Below are 14,344 nucleotides of genomic sequence, written 5' to 3'. Positions count from 1 at the left end.
GCAATTATAAGAATTACTTGACTATATTACACTTATCTCTTCCTTAAATTAGTAATTACTCCTTCCGTCCCATAATAAGTGTCACCTTAGCCAAAAACATTATCTCGTAATAAGTGTCACCTTAAAAAACCAAGACATACATTGACTAGCTTTTCAACTCTACCCTTAGATAAAAACTGCCAAGTTAAAATAACATCTAAATGATGATTGACAAAGCCACATAATAACTTAATATTATTGGATTCCCAATGTCAAAAAGAATTACTACTCGTACATGTTCTAATCAAGAGGAAAGAATAATTTATTTTTATCATATAAGGATAATTTAGTACACTTCACATTGCATTATTGATTTCTGAATATGCGTGGAATATCCTTCTTTCGTACCCAAGAGTAGCGCTATTTCTAACAGGAGCAATTCAAGCACTAATTAATACTACTTCATATCTAAAAGGAAAGGAAGGAGAATAAGGGAAGGTGCAAGTAGTTGATTGCACATTACTAAGGCAAGGAATAAGACGTTTGAGTGCCGATGTCTCCCTTACGAAATTGAAGATAAGTCTTTTGATTAGAGGAGTGACAACCAAGGTTTTTAAGAGATATAGCCATAGAGGCTATAAAGAGGACGGAGGGAGTAGTTAACATCTGCCTTATTAGAATAGTAAGGGTGGAGTTAGAAAAAACATAACGTCTTCTTAATTTTCTAAAGTGAAACATTTTGGACCCTTTTTTTTAGCTAAAGTGACAAATGAAAAGGATCAAAAGGGTAGCTGTTGATAGCAACGAGCTTGTCAAAATAACTTCCACAGCATAAATTCCTGATATGAACAGAAGGAAACATATAAAAATGGCTTGTCTGATGATTTCTACCCAGAAACAAAGTTAAGCAGGATATTATTAACGAATCAAATAAACAAAAAAAGGCTGTCACCACATGGTGTAAAAGAAGCCTAAACATTTTATCCTTTTTATTTCGTCACCATCAAGCAAAAAAAGAGGCCATCCAACTAACCCTCCAGTGCTGATGCTCCTGATATGATCTCTATTAGTTCTGTAGTGATCGATGCTTGACGGGTTCTGGTTTTACAGGGAAAAATATATTAAGATTAGACACCAATTAGATTGACAGACAATAAAAAGATAGTACAAACATATGTTAAACTGAAAAAAAGTAAATATTATTCCGTGTATATTATATGTCAATGGTTTCATGATCACTGTTATGTATAACAGTATAAGCCAGCAGGTTAAGAAACACCAGTACTGAATATCAGTAATGTAAGATGGTAAAAATGAGTTCGCAGCCATTAAGTTGATGACTGTATATTCATATGCATATGCTCCCTGGCAAGGTTACTCTGGAAAGTGTTATCTGTAAGAAACTATTGAAGGTGTTCAAGCAAAAGTTCGTGAAGGAAAAAAAAAGGGCTGTGTTTCCGCGTTTTTATGTATCAGTGGTCTCTGTCTGATGCTGCAAGTGTGTGAGTGAAAGTAAGAAAGAGGGGGAAGCGCAAAACCTGTTGTAAGTGAGAGTCAGACGATCAAGCATATCACCAGCATTTCTACTGGAGCTATCCATGGCAGACATTCTTGCTCCTTGTTCGCTTGTAGCATTCTCCAGCACTGCGTTGAACAAAACCTGGAAAAGACAATTTGGAATAGAAGTCATGATCATCTTTATCTTCTTGAAAGATATCATTCTATTAGCAGCGGCATTCACTCCAGTCACTGAACTCAATACGTCCATCACAAATAAAGATAGAGACTTATCTCCGATACTACCAAATCGGTACTAATGCTATGTGAAGTTGTGAAGATCAACTAAGAAATTGAAAAGTCGCCTCCATACTACGAAGACAAAACTTACACATGAAAACTGGAACTCGGTAAGATTCTGAAGAACTTCAGCCTTCGTCTCAGCGCCTTCAACCTCATAAGAGTCGAGGTCCCCAAGCTTTCCACTGGATTCAGCCTCTCTCTCCACAACCTATATTGCACCAAAAAAGACTTATTCCAAGAAACAGAAGAATTGACAACAAAAGGAAGCAGACAGAACAACAGATCAAATCAGCTTATCAACCTCTGGTGAAAGAACAGTAGACACTGTTGGCAAAAATGCGACTACTGACTGGAACTTGTTATAAATGATCCTCAATGCATCAAATTCCACATTCTTCAAGATGTCATCTGCAATGACAGAAACCTGCAAGACAGACATTGTCTAACTCAGTCAGAAGGAAAGAGTAGTAAAAGTCAATATAACAAACAGTTCAGATATTCTATAATTGCAGCGTCACTTCAATGACATCAAATGGTATTGTTATTAAATTTTCATCCTATTCATTGAAATTTTTGAAGTTGCAAAATTCAATGCTGCACAGTAATTAAATAAGAACTTATCATCAGCCAAAATTGCAACTTAGGTTTACCAATTTGGACAATGGAAAAGAAAGGGGAGTGAAAATAGAGCTTTCACTTGTTGCACCATTACCATCTTTGAATGATGTACTTGACAGAAAGGTACAAAAAGCAGATGAAATACAAAATATTTATTGTTTCAGATAAGAAAAATCATGATATCAAAATAATTCCGTACAACTCATCCAAAACCCACGAGTTTGCATAGAGGTGGCCCCCAACTTCAAACATAGTTGGCAATGAGAAAGAAATGCAAAGAAGGTGTACGGCAAACTAGTTGTGTATATGCAAGATGTAGGATATCATAACCTGCGTGTAGTTAAGAGGATTTTTCTGCAACTCAGTCATGATCAGCTCAATGTCCTTCTTTGAATCTCGCAGCAACTGAGCCTTGGCCTTTTCCCCCAAGACAACATATTTATTTTCCTTTTCAGGACCTACCAAATACATATTAATCAACCATTATACCAAATTTACACAGGCGAAAGATAAGTTCCACGCTAACAATCTTGTGTTTACCAGAATTTAGCTTATGAAGAGCCCTGCTAATCTTGACAGATGTAGAATTAATTCCACCGCAAAGACCTTTGTCCGAAGAGATGGTAATGATAACATTCCTTTTCACATCAACACCTGAAGCAACAACTATTAGAACTGCTACCTGACGTTCTGAATAATTACGGAATGCAACACTAAAGATTAATATCAAATCCCCTAAAAGCTAAGATCTGACCAAAAAACAAAGAAAAAGTCTAGCTATATTAACAGGATCAACTTTGAAAACGGTAAAAAGTACAATTCAAATTTTTATATCTATTTTCGAGAATCATTATCCACAAAATGTACAAACCCCTGCTGAAGATGTTTGCATAATTGCCATGCATCAAAATAAAACATATTACAAAAACATTTAGCCCCACAATCAACATGAAATAACCTGCCAAATAAATAGTTATCTAGAGAGCGAGAGAGAGCATGTGAAATCCTATTAGTTACCTGGCGACCAAGTAAAGATCTACTACCTACTCTACTATCCTCCTAAAACAGGTCTTTTGTGCATAATAAGAAGGAGCCCACTTTTCTACTTAACTTCCAGTTCTCGTTTCACAATTCAAGGGGTATCTTAGCTGAAAAGAAAATGGACCTTAGGCCTAACTCAACAACAAAAGCTAACTCATGAGGGGAGAATTGTCCAACACCATATAAGAGAAGTACCCCTTTAACCCACAGATGTGGGACTCCACACCCCTGCACGCCCAGGGCTGGACATCTGGAGCATGGACAATGTAAGGAGGGGGCCTAACATTGGGTAAACAATGAAATGGGATGGGCTTGGCTCTGATACCATGATAAGAAAATGGACTACTGCGTCCCTCTTACAAAGCAGAAATTCCTTCTTTTTTGTTACTCTCAAACGATTGTCAAATTCATTAATTAGTTTCTTTTTGCCATTAAAAAAGTCAGTCCAGAGAACAATTCTAGATGAAAATCAAGAAAGAATTTCTGGTCATAAAACATAAAGGCATGAATTGCTCAAGAAGTTCTTTCGGTTAAAACGCCAACTCAACCACAAAAACTAGCTCATGATGGAAGGACTGTCCAAGATCATATAAAGAGACCAAGTACCCCTTTAACCCTCCGATGTCGGACTCAAACACTAGCCAGTAATAATTTGGAGATAAACAATCACCAGGAACTTTATAATAACTTCATCCTCAAGACACTTTGCCTCTCCAAGTGAAAATGCACCTAATTAGAGCTAGTTTCACATCAATATCATTGTTCCTTGGATACTAAAACAACTAAAACAAGAGAGTGAACACTATGTATATGTAGACCAATAACTGACTACAATTAACTATACCAAATTCAGGAGTAAAACTGAATTAAGCTTAAAGGGAGTGGCAGCAGATCAAAGGATGCATGCAGACTCTATGGACTATGGAGTGATTAATATCTATCTCTTTCCCTCTTTCATTTTAACTACTCAGGTATATAGCTAGACGCCAAAAATCCAATTACAACGTACTGGGAGTGTCGCCAAGAAGTGCAGTAAATGGTTGCCATAGTCCGCGTGAATTTTCAGCTCTAGTTTGAATAGCTCTAAGCTTTGAAGCAGCAACCATCTTCATAGCCTTTGTAATCTTCTGGATATTTTTGACACTCTTCATCCGATTTCTGACTGCATAAGGGCATTCCCAGTGTAAACGTAATGAAGTTAGAAGAGAAAATCAGGTAGAGGAGGTTAAAAGAACATAGATGTGATACACTAACAGATTTACAGTAGATTCTTACCAATTTGAGTTGAAATATACCGAACTCCTGATGAAACGGGTTCCCTGCATATAAATCTAGGTCATATAGAAGTAATAGATACAAGCATTTTTTCACCAAGGAAAATGGATGATAGTTGGTTAAAATGAAGAGCATGATCATTCTATTATAGCTACATCTATAAATCATCTCCGTTGTCTTGATATAAAAAGGCCACAGCAACATATTTCCCCAAACTAAGACATCTCATATCCAATTACATATAAAACAGATATCGTTACTTCCCACTCTATCGGACAAAATTTAGATAAAAATTAGTTCTCAAAAAATCTGTTGCTCCTTCCCTTCCAGAGCCCATCAACCCAACTTGCTCTACTTATACAACTAGCAAAGTAAAATATTTACTAGCTACTTAAACCACGAAATGCAAATACTAACTGCTGAAGAGAACAGAGCAAGGGTGATCTGCCAAAGATTACAAAGCATTCTATGCTAATTTCCAAAACCAAATTACTTTCCCGACTACGAATTTATGTTCTGATAGCTGCTCATGCCAGTGAGAGAAGATATCAAGTAGTAATCAACTCAGTCTTGGATTCTTTGCCAACATATGTGATGTCCTTATTTCCTATTCCAAGCAAGGTGGTTAAGGCTTTGGACACTCTAAGGAGGAACTTTCTATGGCAAGGAAGAAACAACAAAAACAACAACAAGCCCAGTATAATCCCACCATGTGGGGTCTGGGGAGGGTAGAGTGTACGCAGACCTAACCCCCACCTTGAAGGTAAGGCGGTTGTTTCCGAAAGACCCTCGGCTCAAGAGAGGAAAACAAGACAAAAGGTCAGATAGGACCAAGCATATCGAAAACAATATGAAAACAAGGAATAACAAAAGCGAGAAAGTCATGGTAGAACAGTCCGGAAAGAAAGGAGCATTAACTACTATAGATAAATAAGATAACCGAAGTACAACGGCCCAACAAATATAAGCAGCAATCAAATGCAGAAATCAAATGGCAATAAACAAATGAGCAAAATTACAACTACTATGGTGAAAGGATAAGCCACCTAGCCTTCTATCCTAATCTGAGTCCTCCACAACCTCCTATCTAAGGTCATGTCCTCGGTGAGTTGAAATTGTGCCATATCCTGTCTAATCACCTCTCCCCAATGCTTCTTCGGCCTCCCTTTACCTCTCCTGAAACCGTCCATAGCCAACCTCTCACACCTCCGTACTGGAGCATCTGTGTCTCTCCTCTTCACATGCCCAAACCATCTCAGTCTCGCTTCCCGCATCTTGTCCTCCACCGATGTCACTCCCACCTTGTCTCGAATATCTTCATTCCTAATTCTATCCCTTCTAGTGTGCCCACACATCCACCGCAGCATTCGCATTTCCGCGACTTTCATCTTCTGAACGTGAAATTTCTTGACTGGCCAACACTCCGCCCCGTACAATAAAGTCGGTCTAACCACCACTTTGTAGAACTTGCCTTTAAGTTTTGGTGGCACTTTCTTATCACACAGCACTCCGGAGGCGAGCCTCCATTTCATCCACCCTGCACCAATACGATGTGAAACATCATCGTCGATATCCCCATCTCCCTGTATAATAGAACCAAGATACTTGAAACTTCCTTTCTTTTGAATGGCCTGGGTACCAAGCCTCACTTCCTCGTCAGCCTCACGCGGTAGGCCACTGAACCTGCACTCCAAGTATTCTGTCTTGGTCCTACTCAATTTAAATCCTTTAGACTCCAACGTTTGTCTCCAGCCCTCCAGCTTATTGTTAACTCCGTTGCGAGTCTCGTCAATCAGGACTATGTCATCCGCGAACAACATACACCAAGGCACCTCACCTTGTATATGTCGCGTCAATTCATCCATCACCGAGGCGAATAGAAACGGGCTAAGAGCTGATCCCTGATGCAACCCCATCAGAACAGGAAAGTGCTCTGAGTCTCCTCCTACCGTCCTTACCCTGGTCTTAGCTCCATCATGCATGTCCTTTATCGCTCTAATGTACACCACGAGTACACCTTTAGCCTCCAAGCATCTCCATAGGACCTCTCTTGGCACTTTGTCGTAGGCTTTTTCTAGGTCAATGAATACCATGTGCAAGTCCCTCTTCCGCTCCCTATACTGCTCCACCAATCTCCTTACAATATGAATGGGTTCTGTAGTCGAGCGCCCCGACATGAATCCAAACTGGTTCTCTGAAATAGACACACCTCTCCTCACCCTCATTTCCACCGCCCTTTCCCACACTTTCATAGTGTGACTTATGAGGAAAAAAAGTTCCACTTGGTAAAGTGGGAAGTAGTTCAACAAAGCAGAATGCATGGAGGATTGGGGGTGAAGAATCTAAAATTACATAACAAGAGCTTACTCATGAAGTGGTTATGGAGATATAATCAGAAAGATCAGGCACTATGGAAAGAGGTGATCCAACATAAGTATGTCCAAAATGGGAAATGGTGTACAAATGAGGTGACAAATACCTATGGTGTGGGGGTATGGAGGACCATTGGAGCTTTCTGGCTGGCTCCGAAGGCAAATGTTAAATACAAGGTGGGTAGGGATGGCAAGATTCTTTTCTGGAAGGAAAATTGGAGTGGACAGGGGACACTACAACTATTGTTTCCTGGCTTATTTTCTGTAAGCACAAATCCAGATAGTACAATAGAGGAGATGTGGTCTCCCCAAGGCTGGAATTTAGTCTTCAGAAGACTTTTAAATGATTGGAAATAGCATAGGTAGCAGCTAAGTTGCGCGGACTCTTCACTTTCGTTGTCGTACCCGTGTCGGATTCTCCAAAAATGCACTACTTTTAGAGTGTCCGACACGCACCCGCCGATATTTTTGAAGAGTCCGAGCAACATAGGGTAGCAGAACTATTGACAATAATTGGTGGATTTCAAGGAACTAATTTTGAGCCAGATAAATTGACATGGAAGCATAATCAAGATGGACTGTTCTCTGTGAACAGATTGTACAACAAGGGTTTGACTGAAATAACAAGGAGGACACCAGGACCCTGGAAATCCATTTGGAAGAGTGTAGCACCAACTAAGGTGAAATGTTTCACCTGACTGGTAGCTTGGAGAGCCTGTTTGACTCATGAAGCACTGCAAAAATAGGAATAACATTGCTTCAAGATGCACATTATGCAAGGAGGCCTTAGAGACAAACAATCACCCTTTCCTTCACTGTAAAATTACGGCACAAGTCTGGGCATTGTTCATTAACTTGGCTAAGGTGAACTAGACTATGCCTGAACACACTGCAGACCTTCTAAGCTGTTGGATAAGAAGGGGAAGGAGCAAGTGTCAGAAGATTTGGTGGAAAACAGTTCCTGCCTGCATTTGGTGGAACATTTGGAAGGAAAGAAACAACAGAATTTTTAAAGGCAGAGAAAGTTCATTGCAGAAGATACAATGGAAGGTCATTACTTCATTAAGTTTTTGGTGTAAAGAACAATATGTAGAAGAGGAAGTTCAGTTAGTGGACTTTTGAGGATTACTGTAAGTATTTCTCTTTCGGTAAAGTGTAAATTTTTGGAGGTGGCTAGCATACCCTTAATGCTGAGGAATACAAAGTTACCAGTTTAAAAAAAAAAAAAAAAAAAAAAAAACATGTTTTCGAATGAAGTCAGAAAGAAGTCCTATTGCTCCGCAAGGAAGCAAGAGATGACATGGTTTTTCAAATTTTCGTAAAAGAAATTTCAATGCCAAAGATGGCCTTTTAAGTGAGGCCTAATGATCAATCCAACCAAACAAAATATAAATAGAAGCACAGCAACTGAAATCCCTTAATTCCAATAACTAAAGAAATGGAAGAGGAAAATAATCAACCAACCAACATAAATCAACCTCAATCCCAAACTAGTTTGAACTCTGAGCCGATTATATTAATCCATTCCTCTCAATTCAGAGACATTTCATTCGGATACGAAATAATTTTTATATTATATAAATCATCTAGAATATCTATTCTAGCTTAACTCAAGCTCATTACATTCCACTACTAAAAGTATTTGTCTTTTAACAGAAATTAGGTGTTCTCAGAAAGTAAAACCAAGTATACGTTACGATTATCAATTGTCTTGATTACAAATTAGTTCAGTTTGACTATATAAATCTCATATATTCATTCTGCTCAATTCAGGCCCATTACATGACAAAGTGACCTTGCTATCACTATTCACTGAGATTCAGCCCTTTGTCGCTCCAATTCGCTCAAAAATAATTTGTTATTTTAACACAATTAGGAGCCCCTAAACTGAAGAAGTCTTTTATTAAAAAAACAAAATGAACAGGAAAAAACTAGACAAATCAAGGTCAATCGACTAGGCTACAATGCAAACTAGTCGGAATGGATCTACTATATAAATCCACTTATATTCATCCTGCTCTATTCCGGCCCATTTCATTCTGATACTATATGATTCGCCTTTTACCACACATTAGAAGCTATCTAACCAGAAAAATGTCTTGCAAAATCAATCAATCTTCAATGCAAAATTTATTATACAAATCCTCTATATCCAGATGGATACTACGACTCCTCAGACCCAACTTGTGGATTACACTGGGTAGTGGGTATGTCGTTGTTGTAGGAGCTTCTAAACTGAAGAAGTCTTTTTTATAAAATGAACCAGGAAAAAGTTCAACAAATCAATGTCAATCAACTAGGCTACAATTCAAACTAGTCGGGATCGACTATATAAATCCACTTAAATTCATTCTGGCTCATTTCATTCCGATACTAAATGATTCATCTTTTACCACATTACAAGCTATCCATCCTGAAAAACATTTTGCAAAAAATAAAAAATGAAAGAAGAAAAAAATTTAATTAATCAGAGCTTCAATGCATAACTAGTTGGACCATTATACATATCCTCTTTATGCATATCAACACCAAATAATTTGCTATAACACAATTAGGAGCCTCTAGAACGAAGAAGTCTTTTTAAAAAATAAATTAAAAAAAGAACGAGGAAACAATGCAAACTAGTGGGGAAGGATCGACTATATAAATCAACGCTTCAATGCAATACTTGTCGGGTCATCCTCTATACCCATATCGATACTAAATAATTTGTCTTTTTTAACATAAATAAAGAGTTCACTATAAAATAACAGATCAAACGGAGGTGTTGGACGGTAACATACTCTGAAGGAAGGAGAGAAGAGCGGAGGATGTTTGGATTGACGGCAAAACGACTTCCTTCACGTCTCAATGCAGCCATTGCCATTCTGATCGGATCGCTGCTGCTTCTTCTTCTTCTTCTTCTTCTTCTTTCAGTCTAATTGTTGTTTCAGCTTCGCTAGGGTTTTTTCGACGTCGAGAAATGGCTGACAGACTCAAAGGGACTGTACATTTCTCAAGACTCAGTGTTTTAAGCAAAGCGACGCCGTAAAACTTTCCCTGAATAATCAATTCATGTATTTCTCAATTCCTATTTTAATGGTTACTGTATTTGTTTGATGTGTGTATTTCTTCTTTTTCGGGTCCAATTCTAAAACTTTAAAAAAAAAAAAAAAAAACTTGAGTTAAATTTTTATTATTTTAGCGATATACAAGGTTTTTGCCAAAATAATAATAGTGTTTCAAGTGTGTATTTCTTTTTCTTTCTTCGGAGATGCAACGGATATTATTCTAACAAAGTTTTTTTTTTCTTTGTCCTAGCACATTCAGTAAAAAGACTTGCTAGAACTCTATTTATTTTAGTAAAAAATGTTTAATCAAAATAATGGAGTTCCAACTATGATTTTTTTTTTGTTTATTTCATAATTAGATACAACAATTATTTATAACTATTTATTTTAGTTGTGTAGGTTTTCTTTTTCTTGTGAAATCTATAAAACTATTTGCTACATAGCTCCCTAATATTTCGACAATTAAAAATATTTAGTCAAATTAATAAATCTTCAACTGTGTATTTGTTTATTTCATCTTTAGATTCATTACTATTTGCTTCAACAGTATATTTCTTTCAGGCAAAATCTATGAGAAACACTTAGGTGAAACTCCATTATGTTTACAGTTTTCCCAAATATGACAATTAGCCTAAATAATGAAATCTAAACATGTAATTTTTTTTATATTTGATACGAAAAAATGATCCAAAAAATTAATGAATTTAAACGGGTAAATAAATATTTTAATATTAAAATATATCATGTTAAGAAAAAAAAATCACGAGCGAGCGCATCACCATTCTTTGGCTGAGGTCATCCAGGAAGTAAAGGCTAACAAATAGTCAAATATAACGGTAATTAGAATAATAATTTAGATGTACACTGAATGAAGAACATATTTGTAATGAAGTGTCCCAATAATTGAAGAATAATTATTTGTGACTACCATATGATCTTTCCCCCTTTATATGGGGGCTGATTATTTGTAGGACGTTAGTTTTTTAAAATTAAAAAAAAAATGTTTTTATTACATAGGGGCTAGGGGAAGGAGAAATGGAGAGGGGATTACAATGTGGAATTCAAACCCTCACCAACAAGGTGAAAGTTTAGGCAGTCAGTCAACTGAGCTACTAAATCCCTATGTAGGATATTAGTTTCATTTATTAATCTGCCTTCAGACATTGTTTCCCAATGCAAATCATGTCAATGTTGAAGTTGGTGAAGGCATGAGTTTATGTAATAGCTAATCAAACTTGTGTCAATTAGTTCTATTGTAGTTGCTAGAAAATGTATTTCTAGCACTCAATTCCGAGTAACATTTCAAGTTATTTAGTGTGAGAATCAAAAACTTGAGAGGAAAAATTCAGGCATATTATGTTCGGCATTTGTGTAACTTCACCAAGGGAATTTAATCCCTCAAATTCATAATCTATTTCTTTGAGAAATAATTGCTGAAGTTTGCCTTTACAAGTTGGAATAGAGGCGCCTATACGATTTAGTTCCACCTCAGATGCTATTGCTTACTCTTGCTTCCTTTGTATTTTGATCACAATTCAGAGATTGCAGAGTAAACATCAAAATATTTCACGGTATCAAGAAAAGCAAACACAAAGTCTACAAGGAAAACATTTTTCTTCCAAAAGGGAAAAATGACTCTATTGACTTATCAGCTAAAGTATTTTCATTGGAAAAATCTTTAATTCTTACTTCATATATTTTGATCCAACTAACACCTAATCCATTAATATTAACTTATATTACTCAAAAATTTCATTGAAACACTTTCTTATTTGCTATTATTATTATTATTATTATTATTATTATTATTATTATTATTATTATTAGTATTAGTATTAGTATTATTATTATTATTATTATTATAATCTTTAATATAAAGTTTTTCTAGAAAACATTTCACTCATCAACCTAACACTGTAACACATTTTTCAAGAAAATGACTTTCATTGTACCAAATGCAATCTAAAAAGAACTAATTAAGGAGGAGCAACGGGAAATACTCTTTCGCAGAAGTTATACTATTAAAATCCAATGTGGTCAAAGAGCTAGGACTACAAGCTAATATGGCGATTGCACTTAGAATTTTCACAAAAAGGCCATTAACTTGCAGAAAGCGATATGATAAGCAATAGCTCAATTAAGAGTGAGATTAGATTGACTAGGTCCAAATCATTGTGGAGTCTACAAAGAAGGAATAACTTTACTCATTATTTTTCATGGAAAGCTTAGAGAAAGCTGAACTAGTTACCAATTCATCTGCACCATAAAGGAAATCATTCGTAGTCTAAAAAATTACAGATAAATATGCCTACTGCTTCCGCCATTTCTTCACAAACTCGATCTCCTGTTTTTTCCACTTAGCCCTTTCTTTCATCTCCTGTGCATGTACTTCTTTGGCCAACATCTTTTTCTTCCATAGACAGAAACTTTACATACGCTTGCTTGACACGGTCTAATGTTTGCTTGTAAAAAAGAGTTCCCTCGCCAAATCATCGCTCATACCCACCTCTTCTTGCCCCTCCATGCTGACAACAAGCCTGTGAATCCAATGCAAATTATTGGGCCAACTGATATCTTTGAACTTATCAAGCAAACCTTCCTTGTTGTATACAACATTTTTTGAAGCAGTCAATTTTATAACTTTTTGGTCTTCTTCTTCTGATTCAGGCTTGGAATCCTCATGAATAGCAGTCCTTTCCTTGTTCAACATCATTTGTTCCACTCACCTTATGATAACGATAACCTTAGTGGACTGAGATTATAGTAGATATAAGTGATCATTCTCAGTCAGTTAATAACATTAAGAGTGTGTTGGTATGAAGGAAAATGTTTTCTTTGAAAACAAGTAAATTTCTTACTTATTTTCTAGTGTTTGATAAGTAAGCAAAAAACATTATCCAAGAGCATTTATGTGTAATCTAGCAAAACATTATGGAGGTGAGATGTGAGGGTTCGAGGGTCGCGGGGGGTGGGATAGTCAAGGGATGGGGTTGGGGCTGTTGGGTGGGGGGGAGTAGACAATTAACTTGGTATATCACTTATCGAACTTGTTTTCCTTATTAAGGAAGTCGTGTTCTTTATTTTTAAGGAACTTGTTTTCCAAAACATTTTGAACAACCAAAAATAGGAAAATCGAAAAACGTTCCATACCAAGCACACCCTAACACACTGTTTGGATCATTGTTATCCAATACAGAAGAAGATATCACATCACTGAGAAAGAAAGAGAAAAAGCACTAAGTTCAGCTTCAAGGATAGTTGCTCAAGAAAATTAGTAAAAGAAACCCAACAAAACCATTTCTAAGATTGATGTACAATATAGAGACCAGTAATATATGAAGTCTACCTATTAGTAAACAAAATCCAACAAGACCATTAGTGACCTTGGTGTAAATCTAATTTCGCAAGCGAAACTGCTTGGCTGGTTCCTAAACTCAATTCTATGAGTTCTTACATAAGCAAGATATATATCCTACATAATGCATCACATTAATTTAAAGAAATACCACCATAAATGCCAGAAGATGTATATTGAAAATAATATAAGTGGAAACAAAAGTGAAATTTCATCATATGCATCCAATTCTGGCTGTTATCATCAGTAAAGGTTCAATCATCTCCAAAATATTCCATTTAAGCTACGTATCCAGGTAAAACTTCTCGTCATCAAATATACTGCGAGAGGCCACATCCTTAATTCATTAACATAAATGTCACGCCCCGAACCTGGGCCTGGACGTAACAAGGCATCCGGTGACCGACTAAATGTGACCGAGCGAACCAACTGGCTGGCTGAATTAACATGTGGTATCATAACATACTGAATGCGAAAATATAAACTAACACATGCTGGTCTACTAAAAGTCTGAATGATATAATAAAAATGCGGAAACACTAGTATAAGTCTGAAGCATAAACTGTAACCAACATGGCTTAACATATAAAAGCCTATTATACTCTTACTGACTGCAACTATAGTCTATGAAGCCTTTAAAGAATACTGAAGCACTGAATGATTGCCGGGACAAGCCCCCTGGCATACCTGACTGTCTGATAATACTGAAAATGACTGTAAACAATGATAAGGCCTCGAAAGAATAGGGGCTCACCAATCAGCTGATACTGGAGATCCTAGTTGCAGATCCATCGTCATGTAAATTGTTACCTGCATCGTGAGATGTAGGCCCTAGGAAAAAAGGACATCATCAT

General features: G+C 36.6%; 1 protein-coding gene across 1 annotated transcript; it reads right to left on the bottom strand.

The window, feature by feature from the left end:
- Positions 1–755: 755 nt before the first annotated feature.
- On the bottom strand, positions 756–10,131 carry LOC132603511 (ATP synthase subunit gamma, mitochondrial). The gene is made up of 9 exons (XM_060316609.1): positions 9,869–10,131; positions 4,714–4,757; positions 4,448–4,600; positions 2,938–3,051; positions 2,728–2,855; positions 2,081–2,203; positions 1,868–1,987; positions 1,518–1,639; positions 756–1,077 (listed from the first exon to the last, which is right to left on the bottom strand). Exons 1-9 carry the CDS (start codon positions 9,949–9,951, stop codon positions 1,008–1,010), a joined length of 957 nt encoding a protein of 318 aa, XP_060172592.1. The 5' UTR covers positions 9,952–10,131; the 3' UTR covers positions 756–1,007.
- Positions 10,132–14,344: the final 4,213 nt, after the last annotated feature.

The sequence above is a fragment of the Lycium barbarum genome, chromosome 7 (genome assembly GCF_019175385.1).
Source record: "Lycium barbarum isolate Lr01 chromosome 7, ASM1917538v2, whole genome shotgun sequence".
Classification (NCBI taxonomy): domain Eukaryota; kingdom Viridiplantae; phylum Streptophyta; class Magnoliopsida; order Solanales; family Solanaceae; genus Lycium; species Lycium barbarum.
Note: the sequence above shows the minus strand (reverse complement) of the source record. Positions and strands in the feature narration are given on the sequence as shown.

What these genes read in the sequence shown, in the direction of transcription:
- LOC132603511 (XM_060316609.1), bottom strand. Translation starts at nt 9,951, where the DNA reads ATGGCAATGGCTGCATTGAGACGTGAAGGAAGTCGTTTTGCCGTCAAT. An exon ending in CCGAGTTCCAGTTTTCATGT is followed by an intron (nt 1,640 to 1,867) that starts GTAAGTTTTGTC and finishes TGTCTTTTCCAG; the next exon opens with GTTTTGTTCAACGCAGTGCT. An exon ending in CTGACTCTCACTTACAACAG is followed by an intron (nt 1,078 to 1,517) that starts GTTTTGCGCTTC and finishes CTGTAAAACCAG; the next exon opens with AACCCGTCAAGCATCGATCA.